General features: G+C 58.9%; 3 protein-coding genes across 3 annotated transcripts in view; 2 read left to right on the plus strand and 1 right to left on the minus strand.

The window, feature by feature from the left end:
• Positions 1–7,087: 7,087 nt before the first annotated feature.
• ENTPD8 (ectonucleoside triphosphate diphosphohydrolase 8) lies at positions 7,088–12,774 on the plus strand. Its single transcript, XM_066255603.1, has 10 exons — positions 7,088–7,470; positions 8,907–9,051; positions 9,143–9,260; positions 10,255–10,405; positions 10,540–10,699; positions 10,789–11,019; positions 11,102–11,365; positions 11,550–11,660; positions 11,832–11,966; positions 12,057–12,774. Exons 2-10 carry the CDS (start codon positions 8,926–8,928, stop codon positions 12,246–12,248), a joined length of 1,488 nt encoding a protein of 495 aa, XP_066111700.1. The 5' UTR covers positions 7,088–7,470; positions 8,907–8,925; the 3' UTR covers positions 12,249–12,774.
• Positions 12,775–12,785: 11 nt separating this feature from the next.
• Positions 12,786–21,535, minus strand: NOXA1 (NADPH oxidase activator 1). The gene is made up of 12 exons (XM_066259060.1): positions 21,500–21,535; positions 20,099–20,181; positions 19,223–19,331; positions 17,562–17,584; positions 17,158–17,265; positions 15,846–15,908; positions 14,819–14,951; positions 14,243–14,303; positions 13,999–14,057; positions 13,652–13,806; positions 13,348–13,462; positions 12,786–13,217 (listed from the first exon to the last, which is right to left on the minus strand). Exons 1-12 carry the CDS (start codon positions 21,533–21,535, stop codon positions 12,786–12,788), a joined length of 1,377 nt encoding a protein of 458 aa, XP_066115157.1.
• A 21-nt stretch (positions 21,536–21,556) lies between these two features.
• EXD3 (exonuclease 3'-5' domain containing 3) overlaps positions 21,557–24,546 on the plus strand; it is a 75,551-nt gene continuing 72,561 nt past the window's right edge. The window contains 3 exon segments of the mRNA XM_066259080.1: positions 21,557–21,577; positions 21,668–21,754; positions 22,900–23,068. Of these exon segments, the coding sequence (XP_066115177.1) occupies positions 21,557–21,577; positions 21,668–21,754; positions 22,900–23,068 (277 nt within the window).

Genomic DNA, 24,546 nt, shown 5'->3' on the forward strand with positions numbered 1-24,546 from the left:
AGAGCATCACCCCCTGGTGGGCATGCTGGGTGGATCCCAGTCGGGTGCATGCGGGAGTCTGTCTGACTGCCTCCCCGTTTCCAACTTCAGAAAAATAAAGATTTAAGGGGCGCCCCTGGCTGATTGGCTCAGTGGTAAAGTGTAGCCTGGCATGTGGATAATCCTGGGTTCAATTCTCATCAGGGCACACAGGAAGAGCACCCATCTGCTTCTCCATCCCTCCCCCTCTCGTCTCTCTCTCTCTCTCTCTTTCTCTCTCATCTCTCTCTTCCCCTCCTGCAGCCATGCTCAGTTAGAGCAAGTAGGCCAAGGGCGCTGAAGACAGCTCCATAGTCTCCACCTCAGGTGCTAGAATGGCTCCAGTTGCAATGGAGCAATGGCCCAGATGGGCAGAGCATCGCCCCCTGGTGGGTATGCCAGGTGGATCCTGTTTCTGCCTCCCTGCTTCTCACTAAAATAAAGGAAGGAGGAAAGGAAGGAAGGAAAGGAGGGAGGGAGGGAGGGAAGAAGGAAGGAAAGAAGGAAGGAAGGAAGGAAGGAAGGAAGGAAGGAAGGAAGGAAGGAAGGAAGGAAAGGAGGGAGGGAGGGAAGGAGGGAAGAAGGAAGAAAGGAAGGAAGGAAAGGAGGGAGGGAGGGAGGGAAGAAGGAAGGGAGGAAAGGAGGGAGGGAGGGAGGGAAGAAGGAAGGAAGGAAGGGAGGAAGGGAGGGAGGGAAGAAGAAAGGAAGGAAGGAAGGAAGGAAGGAAGGAAGGAAGGAAGGAAGGGAGGGAAGAAGGAAGGAAGGAAGGAAAGAAGGAAGGAAGGAAGGAAGGAAGGAAGGAAGGAAGGAAGGAAGGAAAGGAGGGAGGGAGGGAGGGAAGGAGGGAAGAAGGAAGAAAGGAAGGAAGGAAAGGAGGGAGGGAAGGAGGGAAGAAGGAAGGGAGGAAAGGAGGGAGGGAGGGAGGGAAGAAGGAAGGAAGGAAGGGAGGAAGGGAGGGAGGGAAGAAGAAAGGAAGGAAGGAAGGAAGGAAGGGAGGGAAGAAGGAAGGAAGGAAGGAAAGAAGAAAGGAAGGAAGGAAGGAAGGAAGGAAGGAAGGAAGGAAGGAAGGAAGGAAGGAAAGGAGTGAGGGAGGGAATAAGGAAGGAAGGAAGGAAGGAAGGAAGGGAGATCTAAGGGGCTAATATCCAAAATATTATATATAAAGAATTCGTACAACTCAATAGCAAAGGACAACAACAAAAATCCAGTTTAAAATGGGCGGAAGGTCCCTTGAAAATTTATGACAAGAGACCTTAACCTAAGTGGACTCAGGAAGGCCTGTGGGAGGAGCTCTAGCACTCTGTCTGTCGGTGACAGAGCCCCACCCACCCTTGCAGCTGAGCTCTAGGGATGCAACAGCCCTGCCCCTTAACTTCCTTTTCCTCTCCATAAAATCCTTCCTTCGTTTTTTTCTCGCCATGTCTGCCCATACCAGATTGCAATCCTTTCATTTTCACAAAAAATACAAACCCTTTTGACTTTTGTTTGCAACAATCTGAATAGACATTTCTCCAAAGACATACAGATGGCTAACAGGTCCGTGAAAAGATGCTCCATGTCATTTATCATCAGGGCAACGCGAATAGAAAAACCATGAGGTATCACCTCACACCTGTTAGAATGGCCATCATCACAAGAGACAAGAAATAATTGCTGGTGAAGAGGTGGAGAAAAAGGAACCCTCGCGCACAGGTGGTGAGAATATAGATTGGTGCAGCCACTATGGAAACAATATGGAGGTTCCTCAAAAAATGAAAAATAGAACTACCTTATGATTCAGCAGGTCCCACTTCTGGTTATTTATTCAAAGCAAACAAAAACACTAATTCAAAAAGATATATGCACCCCCATGTTTGTTGCAGCATTAATCACAATAGCCAAGATATGGAAACAACCTAAGTGTCCATTGATAGACGAATGGATAAAGAAGATGTGGTATGCCCCTGGCCAGTTAGCTAGCTTAGTCTGTTAGAGTGTTGTTCCAAAACACTAAGGTTGTGGGTTTGATCCCCAGTCAGGGCACATATGGGAAGTGGCCAATGAATGCACAGCTAAGTGGAACAACAAATGAATGCCTTCCTCTCTCTCTCTCTCTCTCCCCACCTTCCTCTCTCTAAAAAAGAAAAAAAAAGATGTGGTACATATACAATGGAATTTTTATTCAGCCATAAAAAGAAAAAAAAAAAAGGAAAGCTTGCCATTTGCTGCAACGTGTATGGACCTCGAGGATGCTGTGTGATCTCTTATACGTGAAATCAAGAAAAGAAAAAGAAAAACAAGCTTACAGAGAACAAATCGGTGGTAGCAAGAGGTGAGGGTGGGAATGAGGACAACGGGTGAACTGTTTTTGGTTTTTGTTTTTTTAGTTTAAATAAATTGAATTTTTAAAAAATGTCCTGGATCTTTTTTTTTTTTTTTTTTTTTTTTTTGGTGGCAGAGACAGAGAGAGTCAGAGAGAGACAGATAGGGACAGACAGACAGACAGGAAGGGAGAGAGATGAGAAACATCAATTCTTTGTTGCGGCTCCTAAGTTGTTCATTGATTACTTTCTCATATGTGCCTTGACCGCGGGCCTTCAGCAGACTGAGTAACACCTTGCTCGAGCCAGCGACCTTGGGTCTAAGCTGGTGAGCTTTGCTCAAACCAGATGAGCCCACGCTCAAGCTGGCGACCTCGGGGATCTGGAATCTGGATCCTCTGCATCCCAGTCTGACGCTCTATCCACTGCGCCACCACCCGGTCAGGCAAAAAATGTCCTGGCTGGTTGGCTCAGTGGTAGAGCATTGGCCTGGCGTGCGGGAGTCCCGGGTTCGATTCCTGGCCAGGGCACACGGGAGAAGTGCCCATCTGCTTCTCCACCCCTTCCCCTCTCCTTCCTCTCTGTCTCTCTCTTCCCTTCCCGCAGCCGAGGCTCCATTGGAGCAAAGATGGCCCGGGCGGTGAGGATGGCTCTATGGCCTCTGCCTCAGGCGCTAGAATGGCTCTGGTTGCGATGCCCCAGATGGGCAGAGCATTGCCCCCTGATGGGCATACCGGGTGGATCCCGGTCGGGTGCATGCGGGAGTCTGTCTGACTGCCTCCCCGTTTCCAGCTTCAGAAAAATACAAAAAAAAAAAAATGTCCAGGATCTTATTCTGAAAACTAGAAAATGCTGATGAAATAAAATTTTAAGAAGAAATAAATGCTATGTCAATTGTGTTCATGGGTTGGAAGGCTCAAAATTGTACAGATATCAATTCTCCGCAGAGTGATCACAGCTTTAGCAAAATTTAATGAAAATTTCAGGAGTATATTTTTATGGAAGGGCAGGGGAATTTAAATAGCGAAAACAATTTTGAGAAAGAAGAATAGAGTTGGAGGACTCATACTGCATAATATTAAGCCTTACTATGTGGCTGTAGAAATCAAGACATAATTGGGGCCCAGCGCTGGTGGCACAGTGGACAGGGTGTCTTCCTGGAGTGCTGAGTTTGTCTCTTCAATCCCAAGGTCGCCAGTTTGATCCTGGGGTCACTGGTTCAAGCCCTGGTCAGGGCATACATGAGAGCCAATCAATGTCAGTCAGTGGGTGCACAACTAGCTGGAGGAATGAGTTTATGCTTTCTCTCTCTCTGTCTCTCCCTTCTTCCCCCTCCCTCTCAAAAAAAATAATTAGGAACAGATAGTCACAACAGTAGGTCAAAAATAAACCCACACAAATATGGCCGTTTATACAAGGATGAAAAGGAATTCATAGAGAAAGGATGGTCAGGCCAAGGATGGTCTTTTCAAACGGTGGTCATGCAGATGCAAAGGAAATTAGCCTTGACCCAGCATCACTTAGCAATGGGAATACCTTCCAGAAGTGTGTTGTTGGGTGATTTTGTTGTTATTCGTCTAGGGGCCGTGATGAACCAAACCACCCAAGATTAAATCATTCATGAGAGAAAATGATGCGATCGAGAGACACCGTGAACACGAGAGCAGTGAGGCTTCAGCCAGCATTCCACAGCAAATTTTTTCCCTTTAAGTAGAAAGAGTACATTCTAAAATAATGACAACAGAGTATAGTATAATAAATCCATAAACCAGTAAGAGTGCTTCATTATCAAGTATTTACCTACTGTACATAATTGTGTGTGCTACACTCTTAGACATCAGGCAATATGGTAGGTTTGTTGTGTCAAAAAATAATAAGCCTGACCAGGCGGTGGCGCAGTGGGTAGAGCGTCGGACTGGGATGCGGAGGACCCAGGTTCGAGACCCCAAGGTCACCAGCTTGAGCACAGGCTCATCTGGTTTGAGCAAAGCTCACCAGCTTGGACCCAAGGTCGCTGGCTTGAGCAAGGGGTTACTTGGTCTGCTGAAGCCCCATGGTCAAGGCACATATGAGAAAGCAATCAATGAGCAACTAAGGTGTCGCAACGAGAAACTAATGATTGATGCTTCTCATCTCTCTCCATTCCTGTCTGTCCCTATCTGTCCCTCTCTCTGACTCTCTCTCTGTCTCTGTAAAAATAAATAAATAAATAAATAAATAATAAGTATATGGAGCCCTCCCAGGGAAACTGCCTTGCATACCTGATGTGTCTCAAACCTTTGTGTTATTAAAACATGGCGTAAAGCAACATTGTGTCCCAAAGAACTGTTTGCAAGGATAACAAGAAAGCATGTATTGTGACTACTGGACTGAGGACTATGGAACTGAAAATTAAAAACATTGTTTAACCTGACCTGTGGTGGCACAGTGGATAAAGTGTAGACCTGGAATGCTGAGGTTGCCGGTTCAAAACCCTAGGCTTGCCCGGTCAAGGAACATATGGGAGTTGAAGCTTCCTGCTCCTCCCTCCCTTCTCTCTTTTTCTCTCTCTCTCTTTCCTCTAAAATGAATAAATAAATAAAAATAATTAAAAAACACACATTGTTTAGCACAAACATCACTATGTTACAGTATCTTCACCAACAGCAGAGCCTTCCTCCTATGGATGTACTTGTTCCCTACCCTTTCTCACAAATACCTCTGGCCTTTGTTTCCTCATCAAAGCACTATTTGGACTTCTGCCTGAATTAGTGCTTCCTAAATAGCTATTCTTATTGATTTCAAATAAATGCTTGTCGCCTGTCACTTCAAAAGGCCTTTTTATTTTTAGATGAGCAGTTTACGCCTGCATCACCACAAACACACGAGTAACGTGTTGTGCTATGATGTCACTGTGTCTACGACATCACCGGGCGACAGTTTTCCAGTTTCTTTCATGATCTTATGGGGCCACCATTGTATATGTGGTCCAGCATTGACCAAAACATCGTGATGCAGCACGTGACTGAACAAAGATTTACCCAAAATGGACCAGAGATGGACATGCACATCCTGGAACCATAAAACTTCAGGAGACAGAATCCTCATGACCTGGGCTTAGGCGAGATCTCAGTATCAACATGAAAACCACCATCCATAAAGTAACAGATCGATAAACTGGATTTCATCAAGAATTTAAAATGTTTTCTCTGTGAAATACAGAATTAAGACTATGAAAAGACAAGCTACAGACCAGAAGAAATATCTGCAAACCAAATACACAACAGATAAAGAGATCTAGAATAAAGAATTCTCTAAACGTAACAAGAAGGAATCAAAAACTTCAGTTTATTTATTTATTTATTTTTTTGTATTTTTCTGAAGCTGGAAACGGGGAGGCAGTCAGACAGACTCCCGCATGCACCTGACCGGGATCCACCCGGCACGCCCACCAGGGGGCGTCGCTCTGTTGCAACCAGAGCCATCCTAGCGCCTGAGGCAGAGGCCATGGAGCCATCCTCAGTACCTGGGTCATCCTTGCTCCAATGGAGCCTTGGCTGCGGGAGGGGAAGAGAGAGAGACAGAGAGGAAGGAGAGGGGGAGGGGTGGAGAAGCAGATGGGTGCTTCTCCTGTGAGCCTGAGCCAGGAATCGAACCCGGGACTCCTGCACGCCAGGCCGACATTCTACCACCGAGCCAACTGGCCAGGGCCAAAAAACTTCAGTTTAAAGATAGGCAAAAGACGCAACCCTTCACCAGAAAGGGTGCACGCATGCAAATCAGGCCCTGGGAAGGCCTGCGGCAGCTTCTGCCTCCATTGGTTCGAATTAAAGTGCAATGCGGTGTTGCCCTGGCCGGTTGGCTCAGTGGTAGAGCATCGGCCTGGCGTGCGGGGGACCCAGGTTCGATTCCCGGCCAGGGCACATAGGAGAAGCACCTATTTGCTTCTCCCCCCCCCCTCCTTCCTCTCTGTCTCTCTCTTCCCCTCCCGCAGCCAAGGCTCCATTGGAGCAAAGATGGCCCGGGCGCTGGGGATGGCTCCTTGGCCTCTGCCTCAGGCGCTAGAGTGGCTCTGGTCGCGGCAGAGCATCGCCCCGGGTGGGCGTGCCGGGTGGATCCTGGTCAGGCACATGCAAGAGTCTGTCTGACTGTCTCTCCCCATTTCCAGCTTCAGAAAAATACAAAAAAAATACAAATAATAATAATAATAATTGCAATGCGGTGTCGCTGCACCAATCGATAGACTAGAATTAAAAACTGTGGACACCACCGAATGGTGAGGCGGAGGCGCAGAACCTGGCTCTCCTCCTGGAAAACGGCGGGGCCGTTTCAAATCAAGCTCAAGGGGCCTGACCTCCCGACCCAGCGGTCTGTCTCCTGGGTTGGTCCAGTGGAGGGAGACCTGGGCCTGAAGGCCCCCACACCTCTTCACAGTCAGAAAGTGGAGACTCCCAGAATGCTCCGACAGGGGAGGTCCAGCTGTGCCACTGAACTGGACGTGGGCAGAGAGGAGGGACTGCTCTGCACCAACGGTGGTCCCACCGTGCCCTGGCCACCCGGCACTCCCTGCTGAGGCCGCAGCTCCCGCCCCCGGACTGCAGGCTGGGCTGCCTCTCGGCCTTTGCTCCCTGAGGCCTGAGCCTCCCACCCTTTCTAGTCACCTGACTCTGTCCTGCCCAGAGACTGAGCTGGAGCCCTGGAGCCCTGGCGTTCCTCTTCCAGCTACGGGAGGGAGAGGGAGGGGTCAGAGGGCAGAGTCCAGGCAGTTTCCAAGGAAGGCGGGGCCCACCTGCCTGGGTCCCAGAGCAGGGCAGGCTGAGGCGGAGTGGCACCCCTGGGCAGCAAGTGGAGGGGACAGGCTGGGTGGCAGGGGGTAAAGGGCCCCTCAGTGTTTTGCGGGGGGCTATGACCCTGGGCAGGGGCCTGAACTCCACACCTCAGTCTTGGGTCTGTGGGCTGGGGGTGGTCTGCAAGCTCAGCGTGGAACAGCTCTGGCCGCAGCGCACCTGCTTCCAGGTTTTGTCACCTGCCCGGCTGCAGCCCGAGGTCTAGGAACCTGGTGGCTGACTAACAGGGTGGGGAGGAGGGAGAGGCAGGGTACGTCCTGGCAGTGCCCGAGGGACAGCAGTCCAGCTTCCTCCTTGCTGCAGCCGGTTGTCCACCACCAGTCCAGGTGAGGGGGCTGTCCTGGTCTGAGAGGAACTGACCAGTCCTAAAGGGGTGCTGACCAGTCTTGGGGGAGGCTGTCCTCATCTGAGTGGGGCTATCCTGGTCTGAGGGGACTGACCAGTCCTCACGGGCACTGTTCTGGTCTGAGGATGGCTGACCTGTCCTGGGGGCTGCTGACCAGTCCTGGGGTAGCTGTCCGGGTCTGGGGTGCTGGATGGTTCTGAGGGACCTGTCCTGACTGTGGGGGGTCTGCTCATTCTCTTTGCCCACTCACCGGGGGCTCCGGCTGGGGGCTCGTATGCTCTGTCCCCTGGAGGTAGGTTGTGACCTGAGGCCCTGGTTGTCCCTGGCCCCTGCCTGTCCCTTGCTTGTTTGTTTCTATCATGTGGCCTGTGGCCTGGGTGCTGGTTGGGACACAGGCTGGCCCTGTCTAGACCGGGCCTCCCTGCAGCTCCAGCAGGCCACCTGTCTCCTCTGAGCCTCTTCTTCCCTCCCTACGATGGGGTCAGAGCCACACAGCGCATCGCACCGTTGTGGTCACCGCGGGGCCAGAAGCCCGGGGTGGAGGCAGCCTGCCTGTCCGTTTGGATGAAGCACACGAGGAATGTTTGCCTTCCTGCGGGAACAGGCAACAGGATAACAATCACGTGACCCCCAAAGTGCTGCCAACTCAGAGATGAGGTTCCCTCGGGCGGTGCGGCCAGCTGGCCCAAGGCCCCCGGTGACTCTGCACACACGGCCAGCTCAGGAGGGCCCTGCATTCCTGGGTCAGCCGGCCAGCGGCCCAGGGGCCGTCTAGGGCCGACTGAAAAGCGTCAGCTCAGAACAGGGAAACTGGAAGCTGGGTGTTCAAAGAGAAACCAGACGTCTTCGTGAACTCCACCTTAAGGTCCTTTAGTCAAGAAGATGCACTTCCTGGGACCTCACTGTCTCCATTCATGGGGTGACAGGAGGTCACCTGTGCCCAACCAGTTCAGGCCTGACCTCCCGGCTCCCAGAGAGAGATCCCCACCTGGGAGAGGCCTGGGATGGATCTCCGAGAGGAGGCAGGTGGGCGGGAGGTGGGGTCCTGAGTCGCCCAGTTCAGTCCAGAGCTGACCTGCAGAGCAACTTCTCCTGGGGGGCGAGATGGGAGGGGAGCCGGGGTTCTGGGGGCAGAGGAGCAGGCTGCCCAGATAACCAGGAGGGGGCTGGCGGGAGCGCACCCCCGCCCCGGCCTGGACTGTTAATGCTGTGCATCACAGATGGGCCCTGTCACCAGACATAGCTTCCCGGTGCCTGGCTCCCGAAACCCCAACCCTCACCCCAATGCCTGTCGCACCCCGGGCTCCCGAGACGAGGCCTCTGTCTCTGCCCACGAACCCAGCGAGGTGATCTGCACTCTGGGAGGACAGAACGGTGGGTCTGCCCTCTGCCGCTCACCTCCTCATCTCCCCCCAGGTCCCGCCCTGCCCCCGCCATGAAGCTGACCTGCAAGGAGTGGGTCCTCACGGCCCTGCTGGCCGCCACGGCGGCCTCAGCCATCACCACGCTCATCCTCATCCTGGTGGAGGCCACCGACGTCCTCCTGCCCGCAGGCACCAAGGTGCACCCCCAGGCGCTGTGCAGGGCGAGGCTGGGCTGGGCTGGGCGACGCGCCAGGCCCCAGGCCCCCCTGACCCTGGTGTCCCTCCCAGTTTGGGATCGTGTTCGACGCCGGTTCCTCCCACACGTCCCTCTTTGTGTATCGGTGGCCGGCGGACAAGGAGAACGACACCGGTGTGATCAGCCAGGCCCTGGTCTGCCGGGTGAAAGGTCAGTGGGCCGTCGATCGAAGGTGGGTGGTGTTGGGAGCTGCTGACCACTGCCGGGCGGGGCGTCCCAGCTGGGGGGAGGGCGGCACAGGCTGGGGGTCTCCATCCCTCAGCAAACCAGCAAGTTAACCTCAAAGAAAGGGGACTCAGAGAGGTTGAGTGAGTTGCCCCCGGTGGCGCAGCGGGTCATGGGGTACTGAGCCGGACTCTGCCATTTCCTCCCAGGGTCTGGACAGGTGTCTGCCTGAGCCGGCAGGACTGTGGCCGGTCCCTTCTGCCTCTTCCAGTTTCGGGGACCCCCAGTGTTCCTGCGCTGTGGTCATGCCCCTCGGCCTTGCCTCTGTGTGGCTTCCTCCCTGTGTCTCAACTTCCCTCTCCTTTCTCCTTTTTTTTTTTTTTGTATTTTTCTGAAGCTGGAAACAGGGAGAGACAGTCAGACAGACTCCCGCATGCGCCCGACCGGGATCCACCTGGCACGCCCACCAGGGGGTGTCGCTCTGCCATGACCAGAGCCACTCTAGCGCCTGGGGCAGAGGCCAAGGAGCCATCCCCAGCGCCGGGGCCATCTTTGCTCCAATGGAGCCTCGGCTGCGGGAGGGGAAGAGAGAGACAGAGAGGAAGGAGAGGGGAAGGGGTGGAGAAGCAGATGGGCGCTTCTCCTGTGTGCCCTGGCCAGGAATCGAACCCGGGACTTCTGAACGCCAGGCCGACGCTCTACCATTGAGCCAACTGGCCAGGGCCAGTCCTCTCCTTTCTCTCATAATCACTGGATGTAGGGCCCCCACGGAAATTCAGGGTGATCTCACTTTGAGATCCTCAACTTAATTACATCAGCGAAGACCCTTTTTCCAAATAAAGTCACATTCGAAGGTTCTGGTGGGGGTGAGGATGTGAACACATCTTTTGGGGACCACCATCCAACCCCCCCGAGAGGCCCTTCCTAGCTCAGCTGGCCTTCAGGGTCTGGAGCCTCTTGCTGGGGTGCTGTGTTTCAGGGCCTGGAATCTCCTCTTATGCCTCCAACCCTGCACAGGCTGGTGAGAGCCTGAGGGACTGCCTGGAGGAGGCGCTGGCAGTGATCCCAGAGGCCCACCATCGGCAAACGCCCATGTTCCTGGGGGCCACGGCTGGCATGAGGCTGCTCAGGTGAGGTGGGTTGGTGTGGAGCCCGTACATGTCCATCAGGAGTGGCCATGGGCACTGTGTTCTCAACACCCAGAGCAGGGTCGGTGAGTGGGGGTTGGCTTCCACCCAGCGCCAGCCCCGTACTCTCTGCACAGCCAGAAGAACAGCTCTCAGGCGGGGGACGTCTTTGCAGCGGTCGCCCAGGCCCTGCGCCAGGCGCCGGTGAACTTCCAGGGTGCTGAGCTCCTGTCTGGTCAGGACGAAGGTGCCTTTGGTTGGATCACTATTAACTACGTCCTGAGCTTGCTGGTCAAGGTGCCCTGGGCAGCCCCGGAGCCGGGGTTGGAGGAGCAGGGATGGGTCAGTGTGGCCAGTCCTGGGACCCAGTGCCTGTCTGTGCCCAGTACTCCTTCTCTGGAGAGTGGATCCGGCCTCCGGAGGGGAAGCTGGTGGGCGCCCTGGACATGGGTGGGGCCTCCACCCAGATCACGTTTGTGCCCCGAGGACCCATCCTGGACAAGAGCACCCAGGCCACCTTCCGCCTCTACGGCTTCGAACACCGTGTCTACACCCACAGCTACCTCTGCTTTGGGCGTGACCAGATGCTGAACAGGCTCTTGGCCCAGCTGGTGCAGGTGGGCTCTCCCGGGGGAGGAGGCTGGATGGGGTGCCAGGCCGCGGGACGGTGCTCAGGGCCGCTTCCCTCCCGCCCTGCAGAGCAGCCCAAATGCCCTGATCCGCCACCCATGCTACCACAGCGGCTACGCGGGCACACTGTCTCTGGTCCCCCTGTACGAGTCACCTTGTGTCCAGGACACAGCTCCCCCAGGCTTCCCCCAGAATCTGACTGTGGAAGGCCTGGGGAACCCCGCAGCCTGCGTCTCAGCCATCCGGGATCTCTTCAACTTCTCCAGCTGCGAGGGCCGAGGAGACTGCGCCTTCAATGGGGTCTACCAGCCCCCCGTGCAGGGCCAGTTCTACGTGAGCTCTAGCATCCCCCCCTCCCGATGCCGGGCGGGCTCAGGCTGGGTCCTGGACCCGTGGGAGAGGTGGGACCAGGACCACCGGGCTCCTGGGAGTCCTGCCACCTGGGGTGGGGTAGGGTGGGGACCCGGCTCTTGCTGGGCACTGCCTCAGTGCAGACCACCCCTCCCCTCCACCACAGGCCTTCTCCAACTTCTATTACACCTTCCACTTCCTGAATCTCACCTCTGGGCAGCCACTGGCCACTGTCAATGCCACCGTCTGGGAGTTCTGCCAGAAGCCCTGGAAGCTGGTAGGTGGGCCAAGGGCTGCTGCTTTACGGAGCAGGGTCCCACCCCGGGCAGTGTGGCAGTGGGTTTGGGGGAGCCATGTAAGCAAGAACAGCCCTTTGACCTAGGGTGGACCCAGCCCCTGGTGACCAGGGAGGCGTGGCCTCACTGGGCTCCTCACTTTCTCTGCCCAGGTAGAGGCCACCTGGCCCGGGGAGGGGCCCCGGCTACGTGACTACTGTGCCTCCGGCCTGTACCTCCTCACGCTCCTGGTGGACGGCTACGGGTTCAGCAAGGAGACCTGGTCTAGCCTCGAGTTTCGCAAGCAGGTGGCCGCCTGGCCAGGCCCCGGGGAAGGGTGGTGGGTCAGTTTTGGGGGGGCCGGCGGCCACAGCCCTGACCGCCTGCGTATCCTGCAGGCCGGAGGCACCGACATCGGCTGGACGCTGGGCTACATGCTGAACCTGACCAGCATGATCCCAGCGGAGCCGCCCACCCGGTGGCGGGCAGAGAGCTACGGCGTCTGGGTGGCCAGCATTGTCTTCGTGGTGCTGACGCTGGGGGCCGTTCTCGCAGCCGCCGCAGCCCAGCTCCTCTGGCCCCGGGACTGAGCGGTCTGCCCCCCTGGTCAGGAGAGGCCCAGCTCCCACAGCCTGGCGGGGCCACCCACGTGGAGAGGCCTGAGCCGGCTGGAGCCTCCCCGCCCCTGACCTGCGGGCCTTGGAGGGGCTTGTCCTGCGGGCTCTGACTTCCGAGCTGCTCTAGCCAAGGAGACGGTGCTGTGGCCCCATCCCAGCCTCCCCACCGGTGGCCGCCCTGCCCGGGCACCCTGGGTCCCCTTCTCCACGGTGCTGTCCAGGGCGGTGCACAGCTTTCCACACAAATGCTGGCCACCAGGACAGCTGGGCTGCCTGACCGACCGCAGCGTTCGAGGGACGTGGGGCCCGGCCGAGCCCAGGAGTGGGCAATGACGGCTGGAGCAAGAAGGGGCCTGGACCAACAGGGGCCGGCAGGGGCGTCGTGTCCTGGGAGCGAGCAGAGGCTCAGGAGGAGGCTGGGCAGGCCCAGCCCGGAGCTCTGCTGTTGCCCGGCTCACAGGATGAGGGGCTTCTCTGGAGCAGCCCCAGCCACGCCCGCAGAAGCCTCGGTCAGACCCTGGCAGCTGCTGAGCCCAAAATACATCCACACGTGCGTGGGGAGCAAACCGCTTTTATTAAAATCCTCCCCCCGGCAACGGGACTTCTCAGAGCTGATCTTGCGGCCTGGGCGGGCGGCTGCTGGGGCTCCCTGCGCACTGGCCGGCCGGGGCCACGAAGCACTTGGGGAAGATGCCGATGCAGCCGTTGCAGTGACCCTCCAGCCACGCCTGGTCCACTGCAAGGGGCCGAGGTATGAAGCCATGTTCGCGCACAGACTCCAGTGCACCCCCCCCAGGGTGACGAGGAGAGGGTGCTGCCTGTGCCACCTTCACCCAGGACGTCCACGGTGTCCCCCCGCCGCAAGTCCAGGTCCTCAGTGCGCTGGGCAGAGTAGCTGTGCTGGGCCACTACCTGGTAGAGGACAGGCCGGCCACCCGCTGCCTGCAGCGGAGGGACACTGCAGAGTCAGCGGGGCCCCAGAGGGTCCTGGGCCTCGGCCACAGCCCCCTGACCACAGCCCCGACCGGCCCGGGGCCCGCACCTCCCGGGGCCCGCACCTCCCGGGGCTCACCTGGCAGCGGAGCCGCAGGCCCTTGGGGCCGGAAGCCGCGTCCCGCCAGGCCCTCCGCATCACCTCCTCCTCGGGGAGGGCGACCCAGCGCCCGCTGGCCCCGGGCTCTCGGTAACTGCATGGAGACCCCTCAGAGTGGGCGGCGAGGGCCGCCAGCCGCTTGGAGCAGAGGGGCTGAGGGTGCTGCTGACCTCAGACACCGGCAGCCTCTGATGTGTCTAGCCCCTCTTCCAGCTGGGGCCCGGGGTTCCCTCCCTGGGCCCGGGACTGAGAGGTGCCCAGCTGCGCCACCTCTCCAGCCTACCTGAGCTGCCCACACTGGGCCTGGAGAGGGAGAGCCTGGCTCAGCAGGGTCCTCAGGCTGGACAGGTCAGCTCCTCTGGGGGCCTTCAGAGCCAGCGTGAAGGCACACTGCACCATGACGGTCACCCAGGACTCTGGGTCCCCTGCTGCCTCTCCCTGGGAATAGGCAGAAAGGTGTTGGTGGGTCTCTGACACCCCAAATCTTCATGGCCGGGGTGAGCCTGGGACTGAGGGGGTGGGAGGGGCCGGGGTTAAGGGACTGTAAGGCTTCACTGGCTGGGGTCCCCGCATCTATTCAGAGCCTCGTCTTGGTGCTCCCACCCTCCCTATGGAGTAGGGGCCTCTTACCCCAGCACCCACAGGGTCCTCAGAGGGCTCAGGGTCCGGCCCCCCTGCTTCCAGCAGCTCTGCGGAGGGGACAGAGCAGGGACTCAGGTGGCCACCCCCCCAAAGGGGAACATTTTGGAGGCCTGAGGAGTGAGGAGCGCCAGCTTCTTCCATGGGGGGTCAAAGAGGCTGCTCCCAGCCCCCCCCCATGCTTGCTCCCTCTGCAGTGACCCCACCCACCACCACCACTCCCAGAAGCTCTTACCCAGAGGAGCCTGTTTGCCAACTTGCTCCGAGTGGGGACTCTGCACAGGAAGACACGGGCTCTGTAGGAAGGGGCCGTGGGGTGGGGGCCCGGGGTGGCGGGGACATCACTGAACAGTGAGGGTGACTATCTGTTTCCGACTGGGTTCTTGATAAAGTAAATGTAAAATTAAACTGCCTTCTCTGGGTGGCAGGACCCCCAGATCCTGGTGCTGACTGTGGGCACCACTCTGGTCACACCGGCAGGTGAAGCCCTGGGCCTTTCTCCTCAGCCTCACCCCAGCATCCTGGGATCCCTTGTCCAGGAAGGGAGGCAGGAGGGGTGACAGGGTCCTAATTGATGGGTGGAAGACCCACAGCTGGGATGCGCAGGCTGCAGGCCAGGCCCCTGTCTACACATCAGCCTGTGCCCCGTGTCCCTGACCCGCTGGAGGAAGCCAACGCTGTCTCTGCCAGGGGAGGAAGCTGCCTGCCCTGCCCTCAGGCCCCTGTGCTGCCACTGGTCCCTCTGCTGAGCCTGGGGTGGGGGGTTCTTCCTGGTCCTGCAGCCCCCGCCCCTCCCCCAGGGCTCACTCACCTGCTCCTGGCAGGCGATGGGTGTGCAGTGGTCAGCACACCTTGCCTGGCCAGACTCGACCCCCCTGTCTGCGTCAGGGGGAGTCCTGGGGCTGAGCGGGGGGCCAGTTCTGCAGGAACCTGTGTCATTGGCCCTGGGGGGGAGGGGAGGAGGGGGCTCATTTTTAAGGCTTGCTTGTTCCTGACACAGCCTACCTGGCTGCCCCCCTGGGTCGAGGGCTCTGCCAAAGGTGCTCCTGAGGGAAGCCCTGAGCAGAGATGAGGAGCAGCGTGGAGCCTGGCCGGGGCTTGGGGCGTACTCTGTGCCCCACACCCTGTGCCACCTTGAACACCACCAGTGGGAGCGGACCCCTCTCCGAGGCCTGGGTTTGGCAACGGGGGCTGCTGCTCACAGCCCACAGCCCACGGTGCTCCTTTCTGGGAGCCTTTACTCTGACCCCCCATACTGCCTGGAGTCTACTGAGTCCAGTGGGAACTGGACAGGCTCAGGACAGAGGCAGCCCTGGGCCTCTGGACAGACGAGGACACGGGAAGGGCCATGAGAGGCTGGACACCCGTGGCCCTGAGGGCTCTGTCCAGTTTCAACCTGAAAGGGGACTGATGACCCTGGAGCCTGGCCCGGAAGGGTGACCCAGGTGCACGGGGCTCCGTCTGCCCTGACAAGAGAAGCAAGCACCCAGAGGGGCACGCCCCTTCCTACCTTGGGCCAGCCCCGGGCCTGGCTCCACCACCCTCCTCTGGACCCTGTGGGCACAGACGACATCCTGCTCAGCACACAGATCCCCCCGGGGAGTGTCAGTGGCTGGTGGGCTGGCGGTGCTCCTCCAGGCAAGACTGCGTGATTTTCACAGACTGGCACACGGGATGGGATGTCCACCCTTGATTGTGGGTCAGAGGGACATTGGGGAGCCAGGGGAGGGCTCAGAGCAAGGGCACCATCTCCCTTCTTCAGCAGGAGAGGTCAGCTGCATTCTGGCCGGCAAAACGCCAGAGGAGGAGGCTGGGTCGGAGGGAAGGGGTCCACCCACCTGAGGCTCCTGAGTCCAGATGCTCTGTTGCTGGTCGTCTGGCATGGCAGAGGACAGCACCACCTGGTGAGGGACAGCAGGGGGATGGCCAGCTCAGGGGGCACCTGCCTACACCCCCAGGAGCCCTGTGATGACTGCTGCTCCGGCCCTGGCTGCCTGCCCGCACCCCAAATCTCCATCTGCTTTGGCCCCAGGGCTACGAGACTACATGGAGGCCGGCGAGGTGGAAAAGTAGGTTTGATAAAAGGAAAACAGAGCCTGACCAGGCGGTGGCGCAGTGGATAGAGCGTCGGACTGGGATGCGGAGGACCCAGGTTGGAGACCCCGAGGTCGCCAGCTTGAGCATGGGCTCATCTGGTTTGAGCAAAGCTCACCAGCTTGGACCCAAGGTCGCTGGCTCCAGCAAGGGATTACTTGGTCTGCTGAAGGCCCACAGTCAAGGCACATGTGAGAAAGCAATCAATGAACAACTAAGGTGCCACAATGAAGAATTGATGCTTCTCATCTCTCTCCATTTCTATCTGTCTGTCCCTATCTGTCCCTCTCTCTGAGTCTCTGTCACTGAAAAAAAAAAGAAAAAAAAAAGGAAAACATCTGCACTGATCATTTTAACTTATTCTAGTACAACTTTTAAAATATTTTTGCTTCTTAGAAAGTCGTCTATGAAAAGTGGTCTCTGATTTGCTATGTTAATGCCAAACAGAGCCCCTCCCCCACTAGGGTTCTGGCCCTCTGCCTGCAGCCTCTGCAAAGGCACAGAGGCCACACACAGTCACACACAGCCTGCTGGCCCTTGGTGACCATGGGGAGTCGGGCAAGCCCAAGGGCCATCAGCTCAAAACCAGAGCAGCTTCAGAGCAGCTTCCTCTGAGCAGACAGACACTCACGTCCCCACATTCGCCTGACCTTTAGGGATGATCTGCTCCCCAGTGTCCTGTGATGGTGGTGCGGCCAGCCTGACCCGGGGTGGTGGCAGGCAGGGCAGCCATGGCTGTGGTGGTGGCAGGCAGGGCAACCCCTGGGGCCCCCGCTCGACAGACGACTGCTGGCAGGTTCTGCCTTCTGGTTCCATGGTTCCGTGAGTCCGTTTGGAGACAGGTCCCCAACCCCGTGGCCACTCTGCACCCACCAAGGCCTTTAGAGAGACAGGCCCCAGGCCCCAGGCCCCATGTGTCCCGGTGAGCACAGCCTGAGCACTCAGGACACTGGAAAGTTCAGTGCAGGCTGGCTGTCTGCCCCTCGGTGGCCTGCTGGGTGCTGCTGGCCCCTGAGCTGCTGGGGTCCAAGAAGCAAGAAGCTGCCCCCTGCTCACCTTGGCTTTGCCCAGGAAATCCATGGGCTCCAGGTGTTGCAGGTGCTGCCGATGGGGCCGGAAGACCTCGCCCCTGGGGACCGTCCGAGGCTGCAGAGGAACCTGTTTCTGGAAGGAGGTCCAGCCCATGCAGACCTGGGCCTGACCAAGCCCGTACCTGCAGAAGCCCCTGAGCTCTGGAGGAGAAGGGTCTCTGGGGGCCCCCACTGTGCTCCCCTAGGAGGCCACGGACTGCCTTCACCAGCCTCTACACCTGGGCACATTGGCCACCTCCCTCCGGAAGTTTTTTCGTCTCAGTTGGTCCCGGGGGTCTGTTCCTATGTGAGCCCCAAACTGCAGGCTCTAGGTCAGCTCAGGAGCCTGAGGAGGGGGCCAGCCCAGTTCTCCTCACCTGCCCCCCTCACCTGCACTTGGGCCAAAGCAAAGTTCAGGTCACCACGGGCCCCTTCCGGTCCCTTGGAGATGGCTTCCTCTAGGCTGCAGGTGGCCTCCACCCAGAGCCCCAGCCCGCACTGTGCCGCGGCCACATTGAACAGCACCTGGGAGTCAGGTGAAAGGTGAGGGGGTGGCCAGGACTCACTCCAGGTCGGCCCCACTCCAGGTCAGCCCCTCCAGCTCCAGCCAAGCCCTTGTCCTGCTCTTGGCCCTGCCTCTAGTCCCACTACCGCCCCCCACCCCTGGTCCAGCTGCCACAATCCTTGGCCACAGCTGCCAGGGCTCTTCTGGGTGTCCAGCTGCATGGCACCTGCCTGGCTCAGTGGTGGTCACTCCCGAGGACACCCCTCAGCAGGCCACTGCTCTGACTCGTCTCCCACCGCCACTGCTCTGACTCGTCTCCCACCTCCGGGCATCCTCTGGCCTGTCTCACTCCTGTTCTGCATCTGGCGAGTCCCCTCCACGGCCCCTTCCTCCCCACGGGGCTAGGGTGCTGCCTCTCTCTGTCCCACCCCCTCCCCCCATATGAAAGGAGGGTTTTTTTGTTTTTGTTTTTGTTTTTTTGTATTTTTTCTGAAGCTGGAAACGGGGAGAGACAGTCAGACAGACTCCCGCATGCGCCCGACCGGTATCCACCCAGCACGCCCACCAGGGGCGACGCTCTGCCCACCAGGGGGCGACGCTCTGCCCCTCCGGGGTGTCGCTCTGCCGCGACCAGAGCCACTCTAGCGCCTGGGGCAGAGGCCAAGGAGCCATCCCCAGCCATCTTTGCTCCAATGGAGTCTTGGCTGCGGGAGGGGAAGAGAGAGACAGAGAGGAAGGAGGGGGTGGGGGGTGGAGAAGCAAATGGGCGCTTCTCCTGTGTGCCCTGGCCGGGAATTGAACCTGGGTCCCCCGCACGCCAGGCCAACGCTCTACCGCTGAGCCAACCGGCCAGGGCCTGAAAGGAGGTTTGACAGACGCACTGGACGGAGTTAAGGGTGTCACCAGCAGGGAGCGCACAAGAGAAACCTCTGTCCCTGCAGCCCGCTGGGTGACACTAAGCTCCTGCAACCAGCTGACCACCGTCTTGGGGATCCTGTAACTGGGCCTGGTGGGAGTCCCCTGCATTGTTCAGTGCCCTGGGCTGGGGGACACAGGGGGGCTGAGGAGCCCCGCCTGATGGGCCTTTCTCCATGCTTCTCAGGAGGGCTCCAGGGCAGTGTGTCTCCAGGCATGCTGGGAGTCCTGGGGGTGCGGGTGGGTCCTCCCAATGCCACTCCCTCAGTGCCAACACTGTCCCCGGAAGTCGGGAACCGTGCCAAGCTCTGAGCCGAGGATAGAGCCCATAGCTACGCTGGGTTCCCTCCATCCCTCCCCCCTCTCTTGGCTAGAAGCACCCCTGGTGCCCCCACCTCCCCTGTGGTCCCAACCTCCTCAGGGTGGCAGAGTGACCAGCAGGGACTGGGGACCAGTCTGGCTAGAGGGAGCCCCTGTCCATAAAGCCCCACCTGTGACAGTAACAGACAATGGGACCCAGAGGACGGTGCCTGCAGGAACCAAGGGGCATGGAAGCCACAGTCCACCCATGAGCAGCTTCCCCAGAGTACACCCCCCCCCCCCCCGCCAGCCCCACCTCTCACAGGCTCACCTCCCAGGCCTGCAGCTTAAACCTCAGGCCCAGCTGTGTGTAGTCGATGGTGGCGTTCCCCCTCAGCTGCGCCTGGGCCAGCTGGAAGTCAGACAGGGCCTCCTGGAACCTGAGGCAGCCAGGTGGGGATTCAGCTGGGGAAAGAGCCCAGCTCTGCCCCAATGTCCCCACCCCCAAGCTCCAGGGACACCTGCTGGGGAAGAGGCTGTCACTCAAGTCCCAACAAAGGGCTCAAGGAACTTAGTGTGCAGATGTGGCTGCATCTTGAGAGTGGGGTGGTGCCTGGCGGCTCTCATCCCACTCTGAACTCTGAGCATCTTGCTCCCCTGCCTGGAGCCCCCGTCTGCTGCACCCCAGACCCTCTTTTGAACCCCAGCTGTGGCCTGGGCACTTCCCTCCTACTTCTCAGCACCCCCCTCCCTGCAGACCTCCCCCCTGCAGACCCCTGCTGGAAGGTCCCCTGCCCCCAGCAATCTCCCCCACCCACGCCAGGGAGGTGAGGTTCCAGGCTGCGCCTGTCTGCCCACTGTGGGGTCTTCTGTGTGTGTGGGGTTATCCTAAGGGCCAGGCTTGTCTCTGGGAAGGGCCACAGTGCAGACAGCCTGCTGAGCCGTGAGCACCCTAGGCATTTCTGGGTCCCGGGATGCACGGCTCCAGTCCTGCCCTCTGTTTCCACACTAGTCCTGCTACAGCAGATGTGGTGAGGAGCAGAGGAGAAGATGCCCACGATGGTGCTGTGTGAACCTCGCAGAGAGGAGACCGTGGGGCTCTGCCCTCTGCCCCTCCCCCACCGAGGAGGAGGAGGTGATTGTGGGGGAGGGGGGAGGCAGGAGCACAAGGGGCCATCAGAGAAGGAAAAGGGAGCCCTGTGCTCACCTCTCCAGCTGGAAGTTGGCCACTCCTCTCTGGAAGAAGCCAACAGCCAGGCAGGTGTCCTTGGTCACTGCTTGGTCAAATGCCTGGGAACAAAAATGACCACAGAACGCCAAGGTCTGTAACCTGTCACTCTGTGTCACAGATACAGTCCAGGCAGCTGACCAGTGATGGGGGCCAAGGAATTCCATCAGCACCAAGACAGCCACCTGCAGGTCAAAGTCCCCCCGAGCCAGTCCAGGGGCCCTCAGAGCTCATGCCTGGGCATGAACGGGACCATTCAGGCGTCTTTACTGCCACGGCCTAACCCTAAACTACCCTGAGCTCCCGGGGTGCCTTGCAAGGGGCTCAGAGCACAGCGAGGTGGTGTCACAAACCAATTTGTTTATCGCGAGGACAAGAAGAGAAGGCAGAAGGAAACCAGCCCTGCCCATTGATGACGGTCACCTCTGGAGGATGCAGTGAGGCAAGATCTTTGCCTTTTTATAAAAGCTATTTTTGGTTGCTCCTACGCAGTGAGACAGCTCTGACCTAGCAGCACCAGAGCAGTAACACAGCTCTTCCTGAACCGCACGCAGAAGTGACGCCGTCTGTTCCTAACGGAGGGCAGAGGCCACAGGAGGAGTGTCCAGTCTTACTCTAAGAGTCGGGGTGGGGGGCTGGTTGAACTAAATCTGACCCAAGGTGAAGGCGTGCACAGAGGTTCTCTCAGTGCAGTGATATCCGTTCGTTTGCTGTCCGACCACCGGAGCAGCCGGGTCAAGGCTCATGGGAAGCTTATAGGACGACGGAATGTAGTCCCGGCACGCCCTTCCTCACCCTGTGCCACTCCCAAAACAATGACTAACGGTAGCTGTCCTGTCCTGTCTGCTTTTTAAAGTTTCCGTATTTCCGCCCTGGCCAAATAGTTCAGTTGGTTAGAGCTTTGTCCTGATAAGGCAAGGTTCTGGGTTTGATCTCGGGTGAGGGCGCGTACAAGATCAACCAGTGAATGCATAAATAAGTCGAACAACACATCGATGTTTCTCTCAAAAAAATATTTTTTTAAGTCTCTGTATTTCCAACTAATATGCTTATTTTATGAATTAATTTTATGGACTGTAGCCAGTACTCTGGCCCCTGCTGTTAGGGTAGGGGAGAAGGGACACACAGACCCCTCTGCCATAACCTGCGTCCTCCCTCTCAAGGTAAAGTCACAGTTTACATGGAAGTGGTGACCAGACAGCCTGACACCTGTGGTTTGCTGCTGAACCACCTGGTGTCCAGTGATCGGATCCCTTTCCTTGGACAACATTTAAACCGAAAAGAGAATCGTGGGCTCCTACTCAGGGTCTGAAATGACAAAGTGCCCCCTGCGCACTCTGCCCAGGTCCACTCTGCTGGAGGGGTGTGGGAGACACTGACATGGGTGTTCTTCCGTGTCGCACCCTCCTCTTTCATGTGTGCAGTCCCTCCGACCACATGAGCAACCTCAGGAACCTGGTACTTTCCAGAAGTTGGGGAACATGCCTCAATGGGTAAACACAAAGCCTTTAAAGAGCAGGGAGTGGCTCTGTGCTGCGGCCTGGGCAGAGCCAGGTGTGTGTGTGTGTGTGTGTGTGTGCCTGCTGCGCACCCCTGAGCTCTTGGTTCCGTTTTGGGGAGCAGGTTGGGAGACAGGTGAGCACACTGTCTCCTCACTCTCATCACCACAGGCATCTGCTGAAGCCCCATTGCCCCAAACCCTATACCTTGGGGGACAGGTAAGCCCCTTCCCAGCCAGATCCAGCCTCGAGCTTGTTACCAGGTCTGTTAGCATCTCAGCGGTGAGCACCTGAGCCAGTGTTGGACCCCACCTTTCCTTGTGACTGCAGAGTCTGGAATTCAGTTACCACATAGTGGAGACAGTGAGGAGACCCTGAACCCCCATGCTGGTCCTGATTCAGTTCAGGGTGAGGGTCCTATGACCACACAGCTCCCACTGCCTTTGGCGTTCATTGAGGCAGAACACTGGATGGGCGTCTCGGGTGACCCTCGGGAGAAAGGGCAGGGACCCTGGGCTTATCCCTGTAGCTGGGTCTTGATCACACCGTTCATTGGCCCGGTGCACGGTGAGGAAGGCCCCCAGTGCCAGACAATAGCCTCCCCCGCCCCGAAGTAGAGTCTCAGCGACCAATCTTGGGGCTCCCCCAGCTCACCCGCAGCGCGGCCTCGGGGTCCCCGGCCAACAGGTGCACGCAGCCCACGTTGAAGCACATTTTGGCGGGCGGCTTCGGGACGCCCGAGAAGAGGCGCAGGGCGCAGCCCCAGTCCCCGCGCTCCACGGCCTGCACGCCCCGCTGCCACTCGCGCACCAAGTCCCCGAGCGATGGCATGGCGCTGTCGAGGAAGTCGTTGCTTCCGGGCTGGAGCGCGGCAAGTGGCGGCGTGGGGTCCCGAGAGGGGTCCGGTGGGGTTACTGGGGGGCCGAGGACCGCGGAGCAGGGACACCTGGGCTCAGAGATAGGCTCGGGCTGCGGGGCCCCTCCGAGGCTGGTGAGGACCCAGGGGCGGAGCCGCCGGGCACCTGTGCGGGAACGGGAGGTCCGAGAGCGCCAGGTGCGCCACGCCTCCTGCCGGCCTGGGTTGCCCTGGCTGCAGAGAGGCCCCGCCCTTCCTCGGGAAGCCCCGCCCAGACCCCGCCCAGTCAGTGACCCGCCCCTCTGGGATCTGACCCCGCCCTCTCCTGGCTGAATCCCCGCCCCTCACAGACAGGGGGCACGCCCTGACCACGCCCCAAGGGTCGGCCCGCCCCTCCGAAGATAACCACGCCCCTTCCCTGTCAGTCCCGCTCCGGACCGCCCATTTCAGCTTGGGCCCCGCCCTCCCCGGGCTTCGCCGTACGCTCCGCGCAGCGCTCTCCCGGCTGGGTGCCCCGGAGAAAGCCGTCCGGATCCGTTGCTGCCGCCGCTGCCCTTGTTGGGCCAAGGTTCCGGGTGGACTCCGCGGGCCCAGGTGAGCGACCCCCGGGGTGCGGGCCGAGGTGGGGCGGGCTCCGGTCCGCTGGGCTGCGCCGGAGCACGTCTGGGCCACGGACCCAATGGTTTCCCGCGCCAGCGGCCAGCGCTGCAGAGGGACACCGCTGCAGGGACCCCAGGGGCAGGCCCGGCTGCCCCCCGCCCCCAGGTGGGGACACCGGGAACGGGCTCCGAGGGCGGCCCCGGGGATCCCGGGGAAAAGCTGGGGGCAGCAGCGCCGCAGCCACACTTCTGGGGACCGCCTTTCACGTGCTCCATGTCCCCTGTCCCCGCCGCCCTCCCCTGCCTCGCCACCTTTCAGCCAAGAGCCCGAACCCCGAACCCCGCCGGGTCGCCCCCACAACGTGATGGGCAGAAGGACCCTGATGACCTTAACAATCAAGATGTGTTGACCTGCCAAAACGAGTTTATTTGGAAACAGCTAAGGATTGCTATTCAGGACAAGCAAGCGCATAGCGAAGCAAGCCCGGCAACACAGAGGAATGCTATTTTATGGAGAGAAAAAAAAGAGGAAGTGGGGAGAGGTTTGTTTTGAACGAAAGTCACTGGAGGAAAGCGAGAGGTCAGGGAGGGGGGACGGCTTCTCGCCGGCGGAGCTGCTGCTGCTGAGCGCGGGTGGCTGGCCTGGGAGGCCGGCGGTGGACGTGGAGGCCATCTCCCCCTGCTGGCCGCGACTCCTCCGTCCCCCAGTGTCACTGGCCCGGGATGGGGAGGTTCCCCCAGCGCCTGCGCAGAGAGGGGGCGCTGCTTCGACTTCAAGCAGTTGTGGGTGGCGGGTGGCAGGCTGGCGACCCGGGCAGAGCTGCCGCTGCCGCTCAAGGCTAAGGCCGTCCGGAGGCCGAATTCCCTCTCCCCCCACGGAGCCTCAGCCTTTTTTTCTCTGAGAGCCTTCAACTGGTGGGATGAGGATCTGCGTTCCTACCCTGTTTTCAATGTTCACCTCATCTAAAAAATACTTTCACAGCAACGTGTGACTATGTTTCACCAACTAGCTGGGCACCGTGGCCTCACCAAGTTGATGTACAGAATTATTTACCACTGCACCCAGCCCCAGAAATGCTCCTGCAGACAGGTTGTGTAGGGCCTTGTACCTGCATAGAAGACCCTCGTGGCCTCCGGGGTCCAGGGAAGGCTTGTGTCCTGATGGCGTGCTGGTTCAGCTGTAACTCAGACCCGCGGCTCCTTCCAAGCTGGCTGCCCTCCTTCCCCTGTTGTGTCTGTGTGATGGGTGGGGCTGTGACCTGGGAGCCGTGCTGCTCAGCTATGGCTGTGTCTCTTTCCCTGTGTGACCCTGAACCGACTCTCTGAGACTTGGCTTCCTTGCCTGTGGGGTGGGGATGATGAGAGCCCACCTCGGAGGGCTATGGTGAGAAGTTGCTGAGGTGATACCGCTGAGCTGTGTGTAAGGGCACCTGTACAGCTGTTCTGCTCAGTACATGCTTGTTTGTTTGTTTG

Source organism: Saccopteryx bilineata, chromosome 2 (genome assembly GCF_036850765.1).
Source record: "Saccopteryx bilineata isolate mSacBil1 chromosome 2, mSacBil1_pri_phased_curated, whole genome shotgun sequence".
NCBI classification, from domain to species: domain Eukaryota; kingdom Metazoa; phylum Chordata; class Mammalia; order Chiroptera; family Emballonuridae; genus Saccopteryx; species Saccopteryx bilineata.

What these genes read in the sequence shown, in the direction of transcription:
- ENTPD8 (XM_066255603.1), top strand. Translation starts at nt 8,926, where the DNA reads ATGAAGCTGACCTGCAAGGAGTGGGTCCTCACGGCCCTGCTGGCCGCC. An exon ending in GCCAGAAGCCCTGGAAGCTG is followed by an intron (nt 11,661 to 11,831) that starts GTAGGTGGGCCA and finishes TTCTCTGCCCAG; the next exon opens with GTAGAGGCCACCTGGCCCGG. An exon ending in GCCTCGAGTTTCGCAAGCAG is followed by an intron (nt 11,967 to 12,056) that starts GTGGCCGCCTGG and finishes CGTATCCTGCAG; the next exon opens with GCCGGAGGCACCGACATCGG.
- NOXA1 (XM_066259060.1), bottom strand. Translation starts at nt 21,535, where the DNA reads ATGAAAGAGGAGGGTGCGACACGGAAGAACACCCAT. An exon ending in TTAAGCTGCAGGCCTGGGAG is followed by an intron (nt 17,585 to 19,222) that starts GTGAGCCTGTGA and finishes GTGGTGACCTGA; the next exon opens with ACTTTGCTTTGGCCCAAGTG. An exon ending in CCATCGCCTGCCAGGAGCAG is followed by an intron (nt 14,304 to 14,818) that starts GTGAGTGAGCCC and finishes CCCTTCCTACAG; the next exon opens with AGCCCGTGTCTTCCTGTGCA.